We start from the raw sequence: 24957 nt of genomic DNA on the forward strand, positions 1-24957 counted from the left end.
TCTTTAAGCATGGCTTTAACGTAACAGAATGCTTTGAACGTGACCTTGTATCTCCTGGAAGATTAAACAAGTATTTGATGATATGCCTCTRAACTATGTCCTGAGTATGAGCACGCTCTGGCCCATTTGATTCTGTTTGTCTTTAGAGCAAACCAGGGGGCTGGACTAGAAACTTTGTCTGGCAGAAAAAGAGTTAAAGCCAAGAGAGCGCAAAATTATTTTTCATTAAATAATCACTGGATAGAGGAGAAAGGTTTCTGAAAGGCTTGAGTCCATGCAGACATAGTAACCTCTGATGGAGCAGGAGCAGGTGCCAGGGTGGAGGAGCAGATGCTTGCCCYGCTGTCCCATGCAGCGCTGGCGCGTGTAGCCTGTGCCGTGACACCTCCGTCCCCTAGGCGCAGCCCCGCCGCCTTCGCATGGCAAGGAAGTTATCAATGCATGATCTGACTGATTTAGGGAACACCTGGCAGGCTCATTTTTAAGAAGCAGACATTTCTAAGTACCTTTAAAACTGACTTTGCCACTGTGTTTTTTTTTCCTGGTTGTTAATTAAAACCTCTCTTAGACAGAAGTGGCTTTTAGCCAGTGACTTGAAAGAGGAATTTAGCCTCTCTTCAGAAGTCCCTGGAAGTAAGGCTTTGCAAAGGAAATGCAGTAATTCTCCCAGGAGGGCATACCTTGCCTCAGCTTTCGTCTTTGCATGAAATGCATTAATCACTCCATTTTTTCCACCCATAATAATGTAGATAAGAGTCTAATAAACAGAGAGCCCTTATCCTCTGATGCTCAGTAAGGAGCCATATGGCCCATACATAAGTGAAGATTAGTGATTAGATGGAGGTTGAATTCTCCATAATGTGATTACAGTATAAAAATAGGCTAKCAAGGGATGCTAACAGCACCTCCTTGTATGCTCATTTGGCACTAGCAAGGAAACAGGGATTTTCATAATTTGATTCTGTGGCTACCATTTCCTTTTGGATATAAGGGATTTTTGGCTGAGCAGCACTGCTCAAACCAAACATCTACTTATTTAAGAAGCAAATATATTTTGGAGTTATCTATAAATTCTCCAAAAAACATAATGAAAAGTAATTGTGTGATTTTGATAACCACCTGGTATGATTGAAAGAGGATTATGGAAAGTTCTTGGCATTTGTTTCTCGTAAGTATGAATTGTACAACCTTTATTCCACCCTAGCACWGCCAGCATAAACTGCTATGGGGAAATATTTTCTCAGTGCAAGAATATCCTCTTATTAYGAGCTACAGCTACCAAAGCACAGCTTTATCTCTGCAAGCATTTGCAAATTAGYGCCTTGTTAGCTACTGCCTGTTTCAGCTGTGCAGACTTTATTTCCTAGAACATTCCTAATGATACTTCCTGACTACTTTTAGTAAAAAGCAGATGCATTCAATATTATCCATCAGCCTCTGTCTTTCTTACACGACTGGCCAGCAAAACCAAAGTCCCCAAGGTGTATATCTTTGGGAATGTGATTGGTCTTGCTGGGAGRCACATGCAACCCAATGTGAGTTTCAGGGGGTCTTGTTCTGGCCCTGACCAGGTCTGTGCTCTACATTTCCCCATTGGGAGGGTGCCAGAACTGCGATGTCTCCAGATGGGCTCAGTGCTGCACCAACACCAGCGAGGGTGAAAAGTGTGTGAAGAGAAGAAAGACTTCATGGGACCATCATCATAAAGACAGATCTCCAAAAACATTGCCTGGGAACCACCAACTGATAGAGATGTCTCTAACAAACTTAATGTATTTATAGCCCAACTTGGCTATAACTGTGGAAAAAAACTCATTTAACTGCAATAAAGAGATCAAGGATATCAGAGAATTATTGAGTGCAAGTTGTTTAATTGTTTTCTATATTAAATAGGCTGGGTTTGCTTCAATATTTTGCTTATTGTGTATGGGGAAAACAATTTCTGTTTCCTAAAGACCTCAGATTTTTATGAATCTGATGTGTTTGAAATGTGGATCTAGAAGACAACAAATATAAAATTCCACACAAAGACATTTTAAATCTGAACAACTTTTATGACAATTTTCATGGTAAAATTAATCAATAAATTAATGTTCTTGTTTTTCTTGATTCTCACATTATTCCACAAATGCTGTCAGGGCTGAATTTCCACTATATGTTTGATGATGCTAATAGAAAAAAAGCTAATATCCTATTGCACAAATATTTTGTGGCCAAGATAGGCTGCATTATTTCCTTTGTTCCCCAGAAAAACAGCAGGACTAAAGAGGGGGGAAAAAAGTGAACAGTTTTAGTTTGCAAATGATCTCTCATGTAAGAGGAGTAAACTTCTAAAAGACGTTAAAAATACTTCATAATTTTTTAATGAGTTTTCTTCATTTCAGTGTTAAGAAGTTCAGCCTGCACAATCAATGCATGATAGGAAAAAAACTCCTAGTAGAGTTTTGCCCATCGTCCTCTCTCTTGTGACTCTTCTTTCAATGATGGTTTCACTGACACATGCACAAATACTAAATTTAATGTTGCAGCAGCCTGTTGGCTTTGGGACTTGCAGTTGGTGCTGTGCTACGGCACCGTCAGTGCTCCGGGTAGGAATCCTCTGAGCATCTTGGTGCTTCCTCTCCATCCTTGGTTTTGCCAGCATTTGCCAGCTCCTTCCAAAGTGGTGAAATCCAGCGCAATTTTAATCTCCTTTCCTAATGTCAGCCACTAGYTTTACTTGCTCTGTTTACCAAAGAGCATGCAGCTCTATGCATTGTTTTTGTGTAYTGGACTTTCTTCTCTCTTGATGATTTTAGGTTTTTGATCCTGTTCATAGGCATTGAAACACAGTCTCTCCCTGTGAGCTTCAATCTGGATCAGTGGATTTCCCTTTAGCTGGTAAATTCGCGGGGATTTTGCCAGGAGCTGGCTCTTCCCATGGACTCTCTTGGGATGGTTTTTCCTAGACCCTCAACCCAACCTAGTTCCTTACTCAGCTCCAGTGTCCAGTTGGTTCCTCAGCCCTAAATCAGCCATACTCACAGACTCTATCCCTCTCCATTTTTTTTAATTATTTATTAAAAACAGATTGTTCAGCACATCAAACTGATACAGGGTGCAGTATTCCTTACACTTCAGTGTCTCATTTACATGAGGTTAAAGACACTAATTTAAAAAAATACAAATCAGATGCTGCAGAATGAGCCATGATCAGAAATATGGCCATACAGAGATGGCGTAAGGTGTTCTTCCAGCTATTCCTCATTTACCGGAAAAATTCAGCTGGGGGAAGCCTTTGAACACCTCTGCTCAGAATATTTCCTGCATCTGGTTTGCTCTTGATGTAAACCTGTGCAAGCTCCACTTAACTGCCCCATCTCTTGGGCAAAGGTCCAGGGATCCAGTAGGCTACAGCCACCCAGGGTGCCAGTCCTCAGATGGCTGGTCAGAAAGCAGATGTTCTCCAAAGACCAGAAATCAAGGCAAGTCTTACAAAAGAACGAAACTCATGTACCACCTCACAGTCCAGCAACCTCATGATTTACACGGCCTGTCTCCTTGTCTGGCACATGAGCCCAGCACGGTCCCACGACACAAAGCACTCTCCTTGCAGCTGGTTGACTGGACCTCCCAGCCTGCCAGCGCCGTCCCTCTGAGAGGGTACAACACTCAGRAGTGAGGCACAGGGACAGGCCTTTGGTCACCCCGAGGATCTGGCTTTCACAGCCCACCATCACCATGGGTTCCTCTGCTGCATATAAGCCAAATCCTGTACCACCACTCGGGACCCTCACTGTCCCCTGGCACTCGGCTGGGACTTGGCTAGATGCAATCCAGTTCCAGGTGCCAAGGAGTTCAGCTGGTGTCTGTAGGGGCCTCATACTGCTCGCAGTCTGCAGGGCTAAGCACACTATTTTTGTATCTTAACCTCTGAAGAGAAACCTTGTCTGCTATTGCAGGCCAGCCTGGGCACTTGCTGATAAGATTTGTGACACCAGTGTTGCACATGTAAACATTATCTCATGAAGATCACAGTAGCAACCTTTGGGAGTGGTGCTACTACTGAGGCCACCTGGCGCTGTGTKGCTGGCACATTGCTCAGTGCCCACTCTCTCCTCAAAACTTCCCAGTAAGTGCTGGCCCATCTTGTCACAGTTTCTTGTCATGCATCAGGGCCATGCTAAAGGGACGGGCACTAGACATGAGAAACCTCACAGGAGCCTTCAACGTCAGCCTGAGCTAGGAAGGAAATGCCTGTCGTGACATGCGAACGCTCGACAGCCACCTCTGGCTTTCCAACCCCRTCACAGAAACGAGGCATGGGAAGCGGCTCACCGAGCATGGCACAGGCAAAACTCTCCCACAGCTTTGGACTGCTTTGTGAATGATTCATAAGGAASACTACACTCAAAGTAAATGCAACGTGTTTTATTTGAGGTTGGAATAAATTACAACTGTAAAGCATAATTTATTGCTGTATAAATTGTCTGCTCTTAAAAGGCATTAATACCAAACATAACCAAAACAAAGACACACTTAATTAGCAGTTTGGTTCTCTTAAGTTTTATAAACAGCTGAGTAGGGTGATTTCAGTTTATATATGGTTGAAATCTCTGGTCATAGGTCATAAACTTGACTTTGACATGCATTAYGATCATTCAGACATAGGCAGGGGACAATAGATGTGTTTAATTGCTTTCAAAAATAATTTTTATTGCAAATTTCCCACATATATCCCTTTAAATACCCAGTCCTTCATTCCTCACTCAACTACAAATCCTATTGGTTTCAAAAAGCTTCTTCAAAAGATAGTCAGGGTTTTCTCCTCCTGCAGAAGGAGGGGTGCCAATTCTGAAAAGGGAATTAGTCTGCTCCCAAAACTAAGTAAAGAAAAAAATCCTCATCCTGAGTTAAAATTATTTAAATCCGATGAGTAAAAAATGTTTTCTTACATTCTGAACATCCTTACAAAAAAATAATCCAGCATTAACTGATTGAACTGATGTGGACCTTTCATACTTCTATTGCAAGTTATCCTAAACCTCATGCCTGAAACTGATAAGAATTTTGCTCAGCATCTTTACTCCTCTAGGATGTAGGTGCAGGCAAGTCCAACCTACCTCGAGCTCAGCAGTGTGCAAGGCTGTTTGCAGGAGGCTGCATGCACTGAGCACCTTGCAATACCTGGCTCTGAATGCATAAATGCTTTGACAAAGAGCTGGATCTGGCTAGCTCCAGGCAGATGGGAGATGCAGAAGGAAGGCTGAAGAGTCCCTCTCCAACCTCYTGGGCAGTCCCAGCTCCTGAGAAGGTGACTGCCTGATAGGTGACTGCCTTCGCTCCACAAGAAAGGGTTCCACCAAGGCGTCTGCCCTGCTCTGTTCCTTGCCACCAGCAGTGAGTGGCTCCCCGTGCCCTGGCTCCAGTGTGGGAGTCCTCCAGGCTTTCCCTGGGGAGTGTGCACCTCCACTCTTGCCTTCCTGGTGCTGGCTGAAGCAGCACAAAGGGAACTGGCTCCTGCCCTCTACTACGCAGAGATAAAACTCAAAAAAACGAACTGGAGACTTCTGCCTCAGTTAGCACTGGGAGCAACTCAAAGTTSGTGAAAAAATCTCCAGGGCAGCATCTCTCCAAGCCACAAAACTAACTTTCAAAAGAATGAGTGCAGAAAATCCTTCTAAAACTGGCTCAGTATAGCTCAGAAAGATCCCACTTAGAGAAAGGTTTCTTCTCCTATCAGTGCTCTCATATTCTTTTCACATCTACCAGAATGCAAATAAGAGTGAGAAGCAGGGATACTTCATGGCGTACTACTAAATGGGAAGGGGTAAATCTGTTAACATTGCTGGATCCAAGAAATCTATACCAAACTTCAAGTAAAACACTATTATGTTGATTCCAGTGTAACTTTGTTTTTCCTCAGAAGATGTTAGGCCAGGTGCTGCATCTGCCAACAATGGCTCCCAACAAGTTGAGTGCCATTGCAGGCATTTTGGTGGGAGTCTAGGAATGTGCAGGCCCATGCTCGGAGTCAAACTGGGCCAATTGTTCGACACTCTTCAGTGTCCTCCTCATCCAGCACCTGGACTACCTTGGTTTAGCTCCCAGTCACACGGTAACGTGCCTGACGGAGAAGTGGGGAACAATAAGGCCCCTTCCTCCACTTGAGCTCCTGCCTTGGGAGAGTCCTCTGTAAAGGTGTTATTGCAACTGCTTTGTGCTAGGAGAACGAGACACTGCAGCTGGGACAAGGGGCTGGTCCTTCCTATACTACCCTGTCACACAGGTATATGATGAACGCCTGCTTTTTCACCATATTAGAGAAACATAACTCAGAAATGCACAAGCCTTTAAAAATACCAGTCATCTCATTTATGTTCACTGCAAACAGATTCTTGGCTGACATCTTTTTTCCTTAGCCGTTATGAATTTTTCTTTGAAGATGAGAAGGAAGAAAACTAGCCTTAAGGGAGAGAGACAAGCAGAGGCACTTGCAAATTAAAATGCATGCACATGCCATCCACAATATCAGGGACCTCCAGTCTGCACTTTACATCACAACATCTTATTATGCTGAGCCTTAATTTCTCTTCCCTTTCAAAAGTTCCCAGGAGCTTTCCATTCTGTGTCAGTGAGATTTCCCAGAGGACTCTGCAGAGAAAACTAATGAGAGGAACAAACTCTTGTCACCAAAACAAGTACAGGGTTACATTCAAGCCACAGRCTCTGGGGAAGCAAGGCAGGGACCACGCTTATTCCAAGTTCTGCCACAAGTTCCCTCGGGAAATATGTAAAAGTAGCAGGTCTAGCACACTATGAAGCTCAGCTGGGAGAGCGTTAGACTGAAGATCTAAAGGTCCCTGGTTCAAGCCTGGGCTTCAGCAAGAGGGGTCCTTATTGCTGCAACCCCGTCTAACATGCTCTAGGTGACCCTGCTTGAGCAGGGGGGKTGGACTAAATGATCTCCAGAGGTCCCTTCCAATCTTACCAATTCTATGATTCTATGAGGGGAAGATAAAGGGTGATTCGGGCACCAGACTGGGATTTTGCAGATCAAGTTAATCACACTTACTACACTCTTCCATTGAAACTCTTGGTGAATCACTGTCTTTCCACCAAAAAGGCTTTTTTACTGAGCAAAGTGGTGGTAAGGGACATGAAGGACTGCAGATTGCTAAGATGTCAAGAGGGACATGTTCAGATAAGACAGGCTGCACTGTCCAAACCAGCACTGGGAAAGTGGGTTAAACCATCAGGAAGAGGGAAGAGTTTGCATAATTTGAGAGTGCTCAAGCATTCCCCATGTCATGGCTGGCCTCCACACAGCAGAAGTCAAGCAAGGACAGTGACAAAGATGTCACCTGTGCCAAGATGATGAGATGCCATTTCAAAGTCTTATCTCTAGTGCTTGCATTGAGCACTCTACTCTGAGATGAATGGGAATCCTGCTCTCATATGAAATGCTGCCTGCAGCATCAGAATCCAGCTCAACAAAGAGCCAAASAGATTTCTCCTCCCTTGACAGTTCACTTATGCTTTGCCCCTGCTCAGACTAAGCAGTAATCACCAGACGGAGATCCTCTAAGGTGCCATGCGCCTTTGTTTTAAGAAAAAAAAAGAATGAACAAACTTCAAGATTGCTACATCTCTTCCTTCATTTACCCACAGCAGCATGGAGGGGGAAGAGTTAGCTGCATCTCTCAAGTGCAGTCTCCCATCCCAGCTTATGCTGCCGCCAAGGAAAGTAATGGGCTGTGATAAGCATTTCATCTAGAAAGACAGTGCACTTGCAGTCAGAGACAGCAAGTTGGGAGCTCTTAAATCTATTCCCATCTCTATTTCTGACTCACTGGGTTTGGCCTTCAGCAAGGCCAGCACCGTCTTAGTTTTCAGTTTAGAGCACCTCGTGACTGACTGGGGACAAGGTTCCTACTGAGTTGAAAAGCAGATGGCACAATCACTGAGCACATCGGAAAGCAAAGCCGCTATTCAGTGCATTTTCTCATTTGCAAACGGGGAGGGCAGTGTTCACTCATTCTAACAAGACACGGGCAGCCATCAATTAGTGGTTACAAAATGCTCTAACTCTTCACAGCCCTTTATAAGTACTGAGCATTTTAACTGGCAGGACASCTAGGCCTGAGAATTGAGTGTATTGTTTGAAACCAAAATTCTTCTCGCTTACAGCCCTCTTCATCACAAAGCACCTTCAGAACAAACAAGTGTTACTATTGTGATTTTACAGATGGAGAAACTGAGTTAGGGATGGATACTGGCAGGATCAGGTCCACAGAGCAAGTGAATGACTTAGTCAAGCACAAGCCAAGTCTCCTGATGCCAGGCCCAGTGCTCCATCTATCCACCAGATGTTAGTAAACGGGGGATATACATAATCATTCAAAAGAACTGATGTATCATGAAGGGCAAAGAGTCTCTGAAGCTATACATAATATCAAAAAGTACAGCAGATGTATATTATGTATTTTGTTCTATCCCCTCTTCTTGGTTGTGAGGGCAGTTGGTTGCTCTGACAGTTATCTTCTAGTCAGCTTGTTGGGTTATTTCCCAGAGAAATGCAGCGGAAGTTGTGCATGTGATTCAGTAGTAGACCTAGAGTTTTATTTCACATGGGCTGAAAGAATGTTTCTTATACCCAAATGAGATTTTTGCATGCATCTGCATACTCACCCAGATGGTGCCTCTGCCGTGCTCCATGCCTGAGTTTCATGCCAGGTTTGCTCTGCGTAGCAGGCATATCATACGCACACAGTGACCTGGTACAAGAGCACATTCTGCGGGCCAAGTCTCAAGCAAATATTCACATAGAAAATCTAACTGTGCTGGTAGTCTTTTGCAGTGAATTGGGCTTTCACTAGGAATTAATATAAGCTGCAATGACTAATCTTCTATTCTGTGCACTTGCTTATTTTCTTTTCACAGTTCAAACCACTTTCTTCCTTAATATTAAAATRCTAAAGTCTTACGTAGCATTCAGAGCATTATTTTTTGCTGGCTGTGTTTCTCTATGCTCTAAGCCTSTATTACAACACATGCAAAGGATAATGTCTGAATTTGTAATGCTTTTAACTAAAAAAATACTTTTAAAAACATAAAACATAAATTATTTATTCCTCTTTGTCCATTGTTTTAAGCACCGAGTCTTCTCCCAAGATTTTGCACAGTTCATTCAGTCTCTGCTGCATTTTAGGAATTCCTGCAAGCTGAGATTCTAGTCTCTGCTTTTCCTCACTCAGTGATAAACGGATAGCGGTGTCCAACTGTTCAAAACGCCAGCCTCCTTGTCCATCAAACTGCAGCAAGTGAGTGTGGTACTTCCTGCATTAGAAATTAAAACATTAGTAATGGCTTAGGGAGCAGATGGTCCATTTTCGCATAGCAATTTGGCTGTGTGCTAGGTTCCATGGGACAGCTTTTGAACAAGATAACTATTCTTAGTACTGTCTCCCAGGAAGTTGAGTGCTGCTCAGTTTTGGAACACTGTGTAAGACTTTTAAAAGCTTTTCTGTGTCTCACAAATGCACAACATTCTTTTGTAGGGGATTTGGGTACTTCAAAGCTGTCACTGGCACTTCCATGGCCATCACCTCTAGTGAAATTTTGCAACGAGAAGCCAGCGATAAGGTATGAGTATTGGTTGGACTCCTGAGCTGAGGCAGGTGTCACCTCAAGGAGCCCACGCTGCCAGGAAGGGGGCCCTCACGGCCTGCTGCCTCTCTTTCCAGATGCCTCTTAGAAATGGATGCTGCCACCGCAGTTGCCTCTACTGCAACTCAGCCAGACTCGTCTTTCTCCAGGAGCCCTCAGAGGAGCAGCAGATGAGGCTCCCCTTGCCTTTGGAAACACCAGTCCACACTCCAACCTCCCTGAGCATCTCTGCCTGTCACACTAATAGAAGAAGCCAAAGGAGCCACAGCCCCCACCGCCCTGAGGGAAGAAGGGGTGACACTACCCACTCATTTTCCCTCTSGTTGCAGGTACAAAGTGACAATACAGATAAGTATCATGCAACACCTGACCCACCCTCCTCTTGACTTCAACCTGCTGCACGTCCAAACAGTCCCGTCCCATCCCATCCCTTCCTTTCTCTAGAATGAAAGGGAACGTGTAGCCCACTTAATCACATTATCTCACGTTCTAAGAGATGTTATTACACCCTAGCAGAAAAGATGTTTAGGCAGGTATGATGCACCTGATGCTACTGATGAAACTCTAATTTGTTTGAATTACACCTCTGTTTTCCTGCTTTCTTTAAGGTCAATTAAAGAAACCTCCAGTCCTAAAACATCACGTGATTTGCAATGGGCCAAAATAAAAGTTTGTGTAGGAGTCACAGATCTTTCAGTATCAGGGTGTGTGCACTGAAAATATTCAAAGGTGTRCAGGTGGAGTTTGTCAAGACCTGACAAGACATTTTTCAGGTGGTGCAAGAGGAAGAGCATGGAGYTCTCTCAGAGTTGCTGTTACAACCATGCAATTTATCACTATAAATTATTGAAGATCAGATGCATCATAAAATAGTGATTATAAATCCCAMCGAGGGAATGTGACAGTTTAATAAACTTCTATAGTTTATGACATGAGAATCAAATGATATTTAACTGCATGCTTACACTCACCACTTCTTGTATGCTACTCTCTAGCACCAAATGTTTAGCTGATCCCTCTATTTTTTCCCCACAAAAATAAAAAAATCAGCATGCTAAGATAGCTGATTGAAATGGCTGATTGTTGTGGTGTAGGAAAGCAGCCAATACTTTGAATAAAAGAGCACACATTTCCTGGTGTTGCCTTGACAGCAGAGCACATGACCCTCCGTCTCTGTCTATGAGTATAGTGCCTATGGAAGCACACTTGAATTAAAGGCATTTGATACTTATTTCTGAACAMCGAACACTTCTTTTTCACTTTTCTAGAATAAGGCAATCACCTCCCACATATCCACTTGTTTTTATCAGTTCCTGATCCCACAAATCACATATTTCTAATAATTTTGATAACACAGCTGCTGTTACAAGGATGATCCCAAACTTTCCTGAACAGTATTARTACTAAAAAACAAGTAATGTCAGTAGGAAAGTAAACTCAGAAGATCTTTTCCACAAGCTCTCTTCCACAATTCCCCTCTGCATCATCACTATGTGTAGTTGGGATGCTCTCAATTTTCTTGAGCAGTGATTTTAAAATAATYCCAATTCTTCCAAAATTTAAGTAACACTTTTCTTTTTAAGTGCAAACTAAATTATTTTAAAAATAAATGTCTATGTGATTTTCTTCTACCAGAATTCCCATTTTTTCTTCCAAATGAGGTCCCAATCCAATGAAAGACTTTTTCACTGTCACCATCTACACAGAGTAAGGAGAAATGCTGGCAAAGCCATTTTTTTTAAAAAGCAGCAGATGGAGATGGACATTTCCTTTTTGGCRTAACAAATTAGTAGTGAATTTTTTGTTTTCGGCTTAGAAAAACAACCTGAGAATAGAGATCAAGGACTTCAGAACAAATAATCCAAATACTGCTAACGTCRGTTTACACTTTTTTGATTTCCTTCTGCCCTTTAGAAGTATTTGATTGTTTTATGTACTCAGTAAATATATTTTCCTTTGGACTCTTCCATGCTCATTGTTACCTTCACTTGGATGATCTTTCTCAGAAGTCTAGTATTTACTTTTTAATAGACAACCACATTTTGAAAGCCCACAAACACTGCAGACACAGAACACCCCTCAGGTTAAAGCAAGGGATGTATTAATTCATATGAAAGAACAAGGAGTAGGTTATCCAGTTGCCATGTTGCCCATCTAATCCCAAACACAAGCAAACTTCACAGGACATAGCTCATGTTTCTTGTCATGTTACAGAMTAATCTGGCGATATCTGTTGTGGCTGTGATATGGTAGACTAATTAATTGCTTCTTAGCTATCAGCATGTTGCTATTAATAGTTAATAACTGAAATGTATCATAAAAAAATAAGAGGGCGGAATAAATAATGCCTAAAAGTGAAAAAAAGAAATGTTAAATGCATTTACGTCTCTATTATTGTAYTCAAGTTATCTAAGACAGCACACTAGGTATTGATTAAACAACTGCTCTAGTACATAGACTAAAAGCCAGGCCAGTGTCAGATAGAAAACTAAAAGCAAAGATCATTACAAGCTCCTGAATGTACTTACCAAAGAGAAGGTCTGTGTGTTATAGAAAGCAGTGATATCCCAGCAGCTTTTGCAGCTTGGAATATCTTTCCTTCAACATCAATGCTTACAGCACTTGTGCATTCATCCAGCAATGCATACTTCGGCCTTTCAAAAGCAGATAAAGTACATTACTCTGTTATGCTTTGGACAGTATTCCCATATATGATGTTTAATTGAGAGAACAACAGAAAGGATTTGATCAGAGGAGAGTGCTGTTTTCCCAAGACGGAAAGTCTGGAAGCTGGCTAGCAACAACACAAAGTGCCCAGGCCTTATTCATGCTTCCAAGAAAAATGGGTCTTATTTCCTGGTCTGTCTGAGAGCACAACTGTCAAACTTCTAGGTCCTAGTTAGACTTGTTATTATTCCGTCCTGTCAAAAAGTCATGCAGTTACTACAGCAACTCAGAAAATTTCTACCTACTGCTATGGACAGACTGGGCTGCCCCTGCAGTGTCTGCAGTCTCCAAAACTGAACATCTGGCAAATGTTCCCAAATGCAAAGCATAGCTAAGAAGCATTGCCCAAATGAAAAAGAGGTGCTTATAGGAATAAATTGCAAGGCTGGTGTTCCTCTGCAACAGTTTAGCAGTGTAGCATGCAGAATAAAGCCTACTAGTGCTCAAACTATTAGAGCAAACCTCCATAATTTTTCCTCACTTTCAGATGCTGCTTAACAAACAGAAAAATGCTTACTTATGGTAAAACATCCGAGCCATGCCCATCCTTTGTTTTTCTCCTCCTGATAAGACATCTTTCCAGTCCATGATGGCATCCCAGCCTGATGAAAAATACAAACAAAATGCATCAGGACAATGTGAGTTTATGAAGGGAACATGTTCGCTTGCAGCCGCTCTGCAATCCCCAGCCAAAATCATAATGAGCATTTTCATTGCAGAAGAGACGGTTCAGGGTTCTGGACTATACCTCCAGAAATACCTCAGTACCTTTGCACTGTCAATCAAGAGCAAAAACATCCCGAATATCATGTCACTTTAGAAGGTAGAATTTAGCTTCCTCAGTCACAGACATATTGTCAAAAAAGACTGCTTATCATCTCTTTGAACGAATATCTTTTAACTATGTAAACTGATCATTTTTCTGTCACTTGTTTTATAGAACAATTTGCTATTCCTTCTTCAWAGCTGAATGGAAATTTAAAAACAAATACAACAGGTAAAAAAAAATTAACCTTAAGAAACATAAATAACAGTGTTAGATAACAATGTCTAGTGCCTGACTCTACTTGCTACTGTAGCTTTTGGCAAGCTCCACTGAAACACATCTGCAGTTATGGATACATTCTGTGCACACAAACAAGCAGCTAACAGGAAAAATAGCGCATACAGACAGGATGGTTTTGCATACAGACTTCTGGCTATCTTGTATTTAAAAATGACTCACAATTGTTACAAAACTGACTATCCTTATTTAATATTCTGCACAGCCTGTAACTAAATCATCACTTTCAGAAGCATGCGACAGGCCTATGATGTGTCTTATCTGTGCTCTTACTGTGGAACTGTGTTTCTGTGAGCATTATGGCATGATTTATTCGCAGTAATGAAAACCTAACCTCAAATACCAATTACCCTATTAAAAAATAAGTTTTCACTTAAGCAATTCACATGGATAGAATAGCAAAATAACAAGCAAAGGTGAATTCTGAACAGGAAGAGAGTGAAGCCTAGAAAATCCTGTAGGACATTTCTTTCTATAAATCCTCTACTCATGGGAGACAGACAGGCACCTGAACAAGGACTGAGTGAGGAAGAGAACATATTTCCAAACTGACTGAGAAGCACTGCAACTGAAAAAATCAACATGAACAAAACCCCTTTTCTGCCACTGCCTAATCAAAAATAAACTTTTGCCAGAAAAGATGGTAAACAAGATCATGAACAGTGTTATTTCTAATCCCAGACCAGAGTCAAGAAAAATGCAGGCAGAAGGTTGGGTTTGTGAGGGTGCAGGAGGCTGCTGGGGCACACTGCCAGTGCTTGGTGCTACGCCAGGGTCAGCAGGGTTGAGCATCCTGTAACTCTAGACAAAACTTCAGTGAATCATCTAGTGACAGGTCTGTGATTGAAAAAAGGAATTGATAACGGTAGAAACTGAACTCCAAGGGTTTTCTCTCTGCAAAATTGTAAAATATAATGCAACGTAATGGAATTTTTATGTTTATGTATTTTTTATTTTTAATTGGTATGCACACACCAGAAATACATCACCATTTTTGATTCTACCATTTTTCCTTATCATTTCCTTCCATTCTTGCTTAAGGAGCCTCGTAGGCACCCCACAGGGGCATATATGGTGCTTTCTATCTGCTGACTTCCTAGTAAAGAAAAGGTTGTGGAATGGTTGACTGGATCACCATTCGGACAGAGCAGAGGCTGCTTAATGCAACCAGTCCCAAGTGCTGGGACAGTGCTGAGAGCTGAAGTGCTGTTGCACTGACACTGTCAGTACCCAAGAAAGGCTCTGAAATGCTACAATCACTCCTGTAGGACAAACCATGCGATGGCCCAGGAAAAGGAACGATCCTTCAGGAAATCAATGGAAACAGCTTCTCTCAAGATGTTTTGCTACTGTCCATATTCTGTAACAGTTAAGTTGAGAACCCAGGGTGGCTCCAGGGCTGTGCTGTGATGGGATGTTTGGGTCTGAGTGAGGGGGGGGTGCGTGTGTGCACACGTGTCTGTGGAAGCAGTGCCTGCCGTCATACAAAACCTCTTCCACATCAGCTAGCTATTGAAGATTTAGTAAAACGCTAAAAAGGAATGCAGTTCATGAAAGTGCTGGAAAATGAGGAAGAAAAATCTTTGCAACAAAATCATCCTATTATTTCCTCTAACGATAAAAGATTTAGCTGCAGTTTATCAGAGTATAATGTCCATTTCTGTGATTACTCAATTCATATTCTAAGCTTAATATTAGCAATCTATCTTGCCTCTTCCTGCCTCCTTCCCTCCCTCCACCTTCCCATTCATCACCTGGAATGCCCTGAACAACAGATAGGGAAGGATCTGTTTAATATTATCCCCTTTTAAATGATTTTTTTAAATAATGTTGGTTTTAAATGATTTTTAGTGTCTGAACAATTTCATCTGAACACTTGGGCAATGTCACTCACAATAAACTAACTGCACTAGCAATGGCACACACATCTTCCTCTTTCCTTTTTGCAGRCATGGAATGGTTCAGTAAGGACCTTAATGTTCTGCAAAGATCATCCAAGTCAGTGATTTATGTCACCCATAACTAAATCGGTTTTACAAAAGACAAAATGAAATGGCTTGTCCATGAGTGCAGCACAAATCTCTCAATAGGTACAACCATAATCCTGGCTTTCAGAGTCTCAATTTCTTGCCTAGGTTCTCATTACACCCAGCCTTTGATTGCACATGAAAGGATGGAGCTGTGRTGAACACTGGATGTCACAGACACCTTTTGCAACCAGTAGGACAAACAGCACTTGTAGTGTTCTAGGGCGAGAGTAACAGCAGTAGAGACACACACAGCTATCAGTAGCAACTACTGATAGCCTCATGATAGCAGTAATTCATTTTCTTGCTTTTTTTTTTTATTATCTCTCTTCCTCAATTTTCTGAAGGAAAAAGCAAGCTAAATCTGACCACAAAAAAAGTTACACAGGGGGTCTGCAGCACTGCACATTCTGTGTCTTTGTGCATCCTTGCACCTACATGAAAGACCAGCATTCAGCTGCCATAAAGATTTGAGTTTAAAAGTTCCTTTTCCAGATCTATCATGTTCCTTCTTTTCCTGTGTACCTCATCAGGCCATGAACTGAAGAATTCATGTTACATGGGAAAGGTCACAGTTGGAAACTACAGCCAGAGACTCCATCGCTGTTGAGCTCTTTTGCACTCGGAGGCCTCTTGCACAGCATATGTCCCCAGGCAGTTGTCAAAACTGAGGAGAGCCCTGGTGCGGTGCTGGATGCACAAGGTGAATACTYGGCCAAGGAAGGAGCACAAAGAGACGATCAGCTGCATGAGCCTCAGCTCAGCATGACACTACCCTGCTGGGTGTCTCTCACAGAGAAACCACTGGAAAAGCCGACAGGGCACTCCAGAGTTACTGCAGGTGACATTAACAGAAACAAAGCCAGCACCAGAAAGATCAGATGAAAAATTCTCAGAGAGCTAGGCTTGGCTGTGTGTTTATGCATGGTCTGTATAAGGTTTCCCTGGACAAGACCCAAAGATATGACAACTGTGCAAAATAATGAGGAATAATTATAATCTGGGGTGCTGAGAAACCCTAAACAAGTTGAACTTGTTCAGTAATGGCATGAGTCCTAAACTGACAGGCCCGGTCATGCATTCAGCATGCTGCTACACGTACACATGGTTTTTCTCATGTGACAGTCTACGAGGGGCCTAAGGCTGCAACACTATATACAATTATACAATATATACAGATTTTTAAAGTAGGTTAAAAAAAAAAAAAAGGAACCACTTTATGCATATTTACTGTACATCTGCACACTGTTACTCAAGATGTCTGGATATACTGAATAACCTTGTTACCCTCATTTTATATAAAACTATTGTTTTGGCATAGCTAGCAACTTTGCAGGGGTTGACTAGGGACCTTATTGATGAAGATACTAAACAATACTAATACCATATGCAAAAGTATCTCCACAATGACTTATTGCACCAATCAAAATACACCAGAAAGAGAAACTTAGTGTCTCTCTATTCTGCTTAAGCTATGYTTGCAGTATTGTATATAAGGATGTAGTTAAGGAGTGCAAACCGGCTGGAAAGCAAAGGTCAGCAAAAAATGGCATTCCTTTCATCCCCAGCAGGTGAGGAAAACATTGGTGTGGGATTCTGTAGGCAGGAAATTCTGCCCCTAGCAGAAAGGGATGCTATTGGCAACAGGAATTGCACCTGCTTATGCCAGGGCTTGTGCTTAGGAACATCAGGAACGATATGGGGGGAGGCGGCTGTTGTTGCTTGGGGTTTTTTGCTGTATTCTGTTGCCACTGACTGAGAAAGTTTCATAAAAGTAACACAGAAGCTAAATGCCAAATTGGGCTACCTACTCTTGTAACTCTTCTGTTTATTCTAACTGGGTCACACCTTATTGCTGTAAAAACTAGAGGGAGTTCTGCCTTTGGTAGCAACAAGAATAGTGTCTGGCTCTTTTTGGCTACCTGGATTCTGGTGACCCTTGTATAGATGCAATTTGGAAATAATTCAGCTAAAGACAATGGAGTTATTCCAGTACAAATAAATTCAAAGTCAAAGTCAAGCTTGCTTACTTTTGGCTCAATCTGGCTTTCATGTAACTGCCCACAGGGAGCAAAACATAGAGCTATGAAGTACCTGATTATACATGCATGACATTGGTGGTCAATTGAAAGACAACTCGGTCATGCCCTATGGAACATGTCTGGCAGAAGCATAATACTGCAGGGGATGGGTGAAAGGAAGGAGACAGAGGTAAGAATACAAAGGAGAAGAGGATCTAGTGTAGGGAAAAAATAAAGAAGAATGATGTTTAATTTATATGCATACAAAATTAGCAGATAGCTGGCTCCATTTTTAAAATACTTTATGTAAAAAGTGTGAAATAGCATGGACCTATCCCACATATCCGCAAGATTCCAAAACAGTTAAAATAATTTTGCTGATGGTTTCTTTCAGATGAAGTCTACCTTTGAAAGTGTATATAACATATACATAGAAACTTGCTGGAAATTTTTTAGCAAAACTTTTTCCATTGGAAAATCAAAGCAGTTGACAAAAAAAATCACTTGTTCTGCAAGCTAGGATTTTTCATTATTTTGCAAACAAAAGAGTTCTATTTTTAATAGAAATCAGTTTTAGGTTAAAAATATTGGCATGAAAATGAAACATTATACACAAAAATTTCTACTGTCAATTTTCAAGAAATACCTGGTTTAAAAAATAGAATTTGAGTCTCTGTCCCAGACTGGGAGAGTTCAAAAGAATATGCAGATATATGAAATCTATGCAACATCAAATCATATGTCATGGAATTCATCTCTGCTCCTACCTTGGCACTTGTCTCCTCCAAATGTCTGAGGAGAAAAGGGAGCAAGTAAGTTTATTACGGCGCTAAAAACTTTCCTTTTGTGTAGTAATCTGTCTCCCTGCTTCCAAGCTTTGCCCACTTTTGCCATTTTAGATTGCAAAGGCTGTAAGACACTTTTCTTAGCATTCATTTGTGCAGATGTTTGCACAATGCACCCTGTTGTGATGGGAGCTCCATAGTTCTCCACGACACAGTGCCAGCGAGCATTAACAGTGCCATCTACCCTTTTTACAGATTGTGTCTTAAGTCTCACATGCAAAGTCAGTTAGGCAGAAGAGCAAGAATGGGGTCAGCAGTAAAAGAGAACTAAGTGTCCCTTGGCACAGAAAGTAGAGCAAGTCTCCGATTCAAGTCTGTTTTTYCTATTTGGCAAAACAGAGCACTTACACGCTAGCCAACAGCATCTTGTAGGAGGGGCACTGTAACTGCCCTGTCCCCAGTTGCATGCTCCAGCTACAGGGCAGTAACCCACAAGGATGTGCGTTCAGAGACTACTGTGGATATGGYTTTGGTAGTTGAGGATCATGTGCTGTTCAGTGTGTTTACTACGCATGCACACTGCACAGTGGCTTCTGGCCACTTAAAGCATAGGAGCTTCTCCTTTTCCAGTTCCCCRTTCCAATACATCTGCCTGTCCTTTTGCAATCTGCGCACTTAACTTCACTTGGAGAAGTAGCTAGTCAGGTATACTAACAGTAACAGCTACAGCATCAGCGCAGTGGATACAGGCTTTCTCTGCAATTATTCCAGTCACTGAGTTTAGTTCTCTACCCAGGTTTTTCAATTCTTGTGTCATAGTATCAGCTGTGAATAGTAACTGTGAACAGGATGATGACAGACTTATTTTCTATCCTTTCTATCTGCACCTTGAGGGTCATCAGTCATTATTGCATTCTTAAAGAGGTAGCATTAACCTATGAAAAGGTTAATCTCTGTCTATCTACAGAGCTGTGAGGTGGTGAGCAGGTATACAATCACTGCTGTATATGATTACTACTCCCCACTCTAAAATGCACAGAAAAGTCACTAGTTGAGCATCCAAGCACATCTGGAAAATAAAACACACAGAAGAGAGCAACATGCTTCCACACAGGAACTGGAATTTAGAAGTTGCCTTGGGATTCCCAATGTCTGAAGCACTACTCTACCGTGAGAACGATCCTGTGAGACTTCAAGAGAAGTACACGCATTGTAAGGCAAGGCACCTAAAGCACTCTCCCCAAAAGGAGCACAGAGTCCTTTTTGCATCCAGCCCTTATGAGTTAACCTCCTTTGAGGGGTTTATATGTCCTCTTTCATCTCTCTAAATATTAGTAACTTTGTCATACATCCATTATAAAAGCAAACTGATCAGAAGAAATTCAAACTATGGATTAGTGACTGGTAGGAACAAAAGGATGAAAAATATTGCTATTTTTCTTGCTATATACTCTACATATTGCTCTATTTTGCTAATAWTTTCCTACCATTGCTTTGGGGAAAAAAACACAGAATTCTCCAGCTCCTTAGATACAAGAGAAGTCTTTAGTAACCTGTATCAGTGTATTTACACTGCCCCCCTACTCTTAGGATGAGCAATGCAAAAGACAAACTCCACAGCAATTTAAACAGCAAGTGGCAGCTGGTAACACTCTCCTGGTACACAGAGTTGTAACTTGTTCACCTTGGTGATATGGTAACGGACACTCTTTCCTACRGCGTATAACCTGTTGATCGCACAAACCAGGCAGATGAAAACAAACCTGACTCTCCTTTCATTCTCATGCTTGGGGTCTGAGGTAGTCAGTAACATTACAAAACTTGAAGAGAGCTAAGATTTTCTAAGAAGAAAGGCCAGTGATCTCACAATACTGTGCAGCTACAATTCCTTTTTATCAATGAAGCCCCACAAAAACCTATTTTTGGAKCCAGAGCTCTTTGTACTGCTGCTTGGGAACACAAATCAAAAAGGCCACGTTTGTCAAGCTAGCCAAGCACAAAGCAAGAGACAACATCTGGACATTGAAAAAGCTGGACAGTATAAATGAAGAATGATGCTCAGCTGGGCATGGATTCACTGGGGAGAAGAGGTGCACTTTACCTCTTCTCCCTCYAACAGCAGTTGGGTGGCATGTCATGAAGCAAGAATTATGTGGTYGTAGCTTCCACCGCCACAGAATGTCTAGATCCAATTTTGCAGTTTATTAAGTTTAACCATGGGTAAGGCACATTGACACAAACACCTGAGGAACAGATTTAAAAAAGCTTTTTAGAAAAATATGGATTTTACCTCCTTCTCTTTGAACAATGTGGTACAGATGAACTGTTTGCAGGATACACTCCAGATCCTGGTCCTGGTATCCTTTCTCATGCATATCATCCACTGAGTCTGGATAGATGACTTGATCACGTAGCGTTCCAATGGACATGTAGGGCCTGCAAAACAGTAAGGAGAAATCACTGATCAGGTGCTGGCTCCAAGTGAGCACCTACTGATGTTCTACGAGCAGAGTATAACTCCGAACATTGTGTTGCTAAACTGGATTTATCTGTAGATACATTGTGGGTGAATGTTTTTCTAAACTTGCCTAAGGGACAATATACTGTTTACATAAAAACTGATTACAGCATAGCAACATGGGTAGTATTAGCATGAAAATAAACTGGCAGTTTAGGCAGAATAAACACCCACTGCATAGCCCATTCTGAATCGCTTTACTTTGAATGGTGAACACTACACTGTATTCAAGGTTCTGCATGTTTTGAGATTCAGAATTTGAACTAAATAACCACACCTCAAATACAAACTGTAACAAAAGCTTAGCAACTAAAACTGGGAGACCTCTGTGGTGCAGCAGGAGACACCTGATTCAGGCAGAATTGCATTTAAAACACTAGGAAGTCTCCTAAGCTGCAGTGCAGAAGTGGGACCTGGCATAACTTACCTGGGTCTAGAAGCCAGTCCAACATTTCTGATTCACAAAAGGCATACGTTAGAGAAGCTGATCAGCTTACTCCTCCCAGTATCAGCCTCTCTTTGATAAAGAGAAGACTGAGCTGTATGTGTAGCAGCTTCTGAACTGCCACATGCTCCCAGTCCAGGTAATCAATCTCATTTGCCTTACTAAAATAAGCTGTCTCCACTTTGCAGCTAGAGCCCTCAGTCACAGTCATGGATATCAGACCATTTGGGCTAGGAGAGCAAAGGCAATCTAAGGCAACATCAGCTACCTCCAGGTCATGCGTGTCACTGCTCAGGGAACCTCATTCATGGGCTATTGAAGCACATAYTGGACCTCTGACACAGTGAGTTTTCCTCATTACTTAAGAAGTCAGATACATACATGAACCATAAATGGGAGAGCAGCCCTCTCTACATCAAGCATCTGCTTGCCTGTTACTCAGCTTTATACATAAAGGTCCCACGTTGCTAATTTCCGCTCTCACCTGCCCCATCCAGTCACAAACATAGTTAGTGACTTTATCAACTATGCTGGCACAATGAGAGGATTAGACGTAATTTGTAAAGACTCATTTGGAAATTCTGGAGATGAWTCTACTGAAGTTGTTGAGATGCCTTAGGTCCAAATCTAAGTTCCCTAGACCAGCCAAGGGAATTTAATGCATCCTAGAGAACCCTGGTGCACAGACCCTGATGGATTATTCTAGCCACCAGGCCAAGGATTGCTGGTCAAAAGCTCATCCCTACTTTCCTGGCAGCAAGAATGAGTGGCACAGGAAAAGATTCCCTTTGCAGCTTCTATCATCCACCAGCACACCAAAAAGTTACTGGCTGGGACTCAAGGTCCCACACTTCAGTGGCTAGGAGAAAGACCACTTTGCCACAAGCTTTTTAGTCAACTGCATTAGTCTGAAATAAGGGATATATATGACCACAATCCTGGGAATTGACCTGAGCTCCACTTACAAATACGTACTAGCTTATACAATGGTAAAACAGAGTAGAAAGTGCTTGAAGAGAGACCTCTATTTAGCCATCTTTTTTCTTTTTCTTATTCTAAGGAGTTGTTGCAAATGAATGACATTCATCCTGTCATACAGACCCTGCTGTTACCTCTCTGGGAAGCTGGTATGACCCTGGTAAAACTCTGATAGAGATTTTGAGGTGAGATGGGGAGGGCTGAGCAGAACAGTCAGGCCCAAGATCCTGTCCTACTTTTTGCGCCAAGAGATACWCTAACTCCCTCTGGGTTCATCTGCCAAAACATTACCAGTCCTATTAAAGCTGTGGTGCCAGGCAATGATAACATAAAGGAGCAGTTGAGATTGGGCCAGCAGTAAGGAGTCTTTCAGGCAGCTCACTCTTGCCATGGAGATCTGTTCCTAATAACTTCACAGCATGCTGACAAGGGGACAGTTTTCTTCCCTGTAGAGGTCTGGATCTGTGATACRGGCAGGTCTTAGCCGTGCATTTTAGGCTTTCCCTGTCAGAGATGTGTAACAACCTTAGTGGATTTCTTCCCTTCCTCTGAAATATCTCTGCAGATGGGGCTGATCTACTCATCATTATTCTGAGAATCCTTAGAACACACTGCAGAATTATTTGAAGGAATTCATGATGCAATACTTCTACAATTACGGAACTAAAGGTGTAACATGTGGTGAAAGTCACATTCAAGCAGTTATCAGTTGCATTGTTTTTAATGCTGCAGACAATAATGCTGAATTTTCACCACCAGCTGGCTGAGAGTGGGAAAGGCAGGGATCTGATTGCTCACAGTCATTTGGTCATTTCCCTGCTGAGGGCAGACACCCAGATGGAGCAAAACCAGAACCACAAGTCAGATATAAACACTGCTGCTCCTCTTCACTTTCTCTAAGGACATTGTGCTGCTCTTTGCTTATTGTRAGCACAGTGCTGCTACAGGATGCAGTATGAACACCAATGTTAAGGGCAGTAAAGCATTTACATCAATTGTACTATTACAAAACCTTAATTCTAAACATTATTAACCTCCCCAGGTAATGATATGTCACATTTTCATAGTGCTCTCCATCTAAAATCCCAAAGGTCTTTACTTATTGCATACATAGAAAGCACTTCACTCGCTCCAGACTGCTGCCATCTYTGGGACAGAAGAAGCACCTCCACCTAGGCCCAGTACAGTTTAGATCAGCATATGCACAAAGCTGTGTAATTTAGAGGAAGCTGCAGGTAGCAGTTATCTAGCATATAATTTGTCTGAGGATTAATACCTTACTCTTGTGAAGTATGATCCTGTAACGACTAGCAGCACTCAGGGCCTCAGATTCAACCTACAGCACAACCAGGAAGGAAACACTCAAAGCGCCATACTAGGACTTTTATTTCCTTGCTATTTATTGAGTCACCAGCACCACTTCCCGGTAAAACTAGATTTTCCTTATGGCCTACCATGTAAACACACTAGTAATGCTAAGCACACCTCTCCCCATCAAGCTTGTAAGAATGAAAGAAAAGCCCAGCTTGCAGTTGAATAGCAAATCCCATCAATTACTGACTGACCAGGAAAGATGAAGAACGGCTAGTGGTTAGGGGACTGGCCTTGGAGCTGGGTGATCGGGCTCTACTTCAACCATCCTTACAGGGAGCCACTTGTGTCCCTCAGGGCACACTTCACCTTGCTTGGCATTAGGTGTCTGTCTAATCCGTGGTTTCTAACTTGTGACAACAGAGAGAGGCACATCTGTGGTTGATTTATCCTATTTATTTTAGGCTAGGGATGGATTGCCTCCTGGAGGTGAGTACCTCCCTCRGTGGTAGACAGAGCCCAGACGGCTAACTTTGATAACTAACTTCTGAAGTGCTACAGTCAAATGATATCGAYCTCATTCTAAGTCAGATTTCCCCATCCATAACTTGAAGACAATAACCTCCTTACCTATCATGGCTGCCACAAGGACAAACACACTAAAATCTGCAAAGTGTCAGATGCTATTGTAACCGAGGTTACAGGTGCCCCAGTTTGACCGCTAGACATTAAGTAGTAAGGAGTACRGGTGACTGAATACAGCAACAGTGAATTTTTGTCTTTGCTGGTGAGTTCCCTTCTAAAATACTGTTTTCATTACATTTTTAACAGCTAAAATAACAAAAACAATCCTTCTATCCTAAAGTAATACTCCCAGTGTAACTAGTCATAACTGATTTTTCATGGAAATTTTCCTTTCAGACAAGAGTCTCTGGGTTCAAGTCTCAGAGAGAGTATTCTCACAGGGTTTGGAAGTAAATTCTCTGCAGTGGGGGTGAGGGAGTCATGTCTTCAATGGTAATAGCTCTGCAATTGTTTTATTTCTTTCTCTGTTCTCGGATACAAAATTCCTATACTGGTTTTGAGAGAGAGGATGTAACATCTTCCTCTGTAATTCTTTTTTACAGCTTTGGTATCAAATTCTCCACAAAGCAAAGAAGAATTTTCTGATTCTTGCCTGATTTTCTGGAATTTCAGGGCATCTAGTTGGAASAGAGGTTTTCAGGTCTCACAAACTGATCTTCTTTTTCAGTCAGTTTGAGAGTTTTACTTCATCAACAACTTCTGTTTTGTCCACTCAGTGTTTCACTTTGCAGCGTTCTAACTTTTCATTTTGCTGGTAACAAGCCAGTCATCCCTAAAGCTTAGGACTTCCCCCTTGCAGCGCAGGCCTTAAAGAAAGACGACACCAACATATGCTGCAATCTAGGGCCT

General features: G+C 42.0%; 1 protein-coding gene across 3 annotated transcripts in view; it reads right to left on the bottom strand.

Moving 5' to 3' along the window:
• Positions 1-4395: 4395 nt before the first annotated feature.
• ABCD2 (ATP binding cassette subfamily D member 2) overlaps positions 4396-24957 on the bottom strand; it is a 50850-nt gene continuing 30288 nt past the window's right edge. For 2 of the 3 annotated variants that reach the window (XM_085297855.1, XM_085297842.1), the window contains exons 7-10: positions 20562-20707; positions 12893-12977; positions 12177-12302; positions 4396-9318 (exon numbers count right to left, since the gene is read on the bottom strand). In XM_085297855.1, the coding sequence (XP_085153981.1) occupies positions 9108-9318; positions 12177-12302; positions 12893-12977; positions 20562-20707 (568 nt within the window). In that variant the 3' untranslated portion in view covers positions 4396-9107. Of the gene's footprint in view, positions 9319-12176; positions 12303-12892; positions 12978-20561; positions 20708-24957 lie in introns of those variants that run through there. The other variant, XM_085297847.1, reaches the window with a different exon arrangement.

This window comes from Rhea americana, unplaced genomic scaffold (genome assembly GCF_003343005.1).
Source record: "Rhea americana isolate MKP2758 unplaced genomic scaffold, rheAme1 scaffold_1, whole genome shotgun sequence".
Taxonomy (NCBI): Eukaryota; Metazoa; Chordata; class Aves; order Rheiformes; family Rheidae; genus Rhea; species Rhea americana.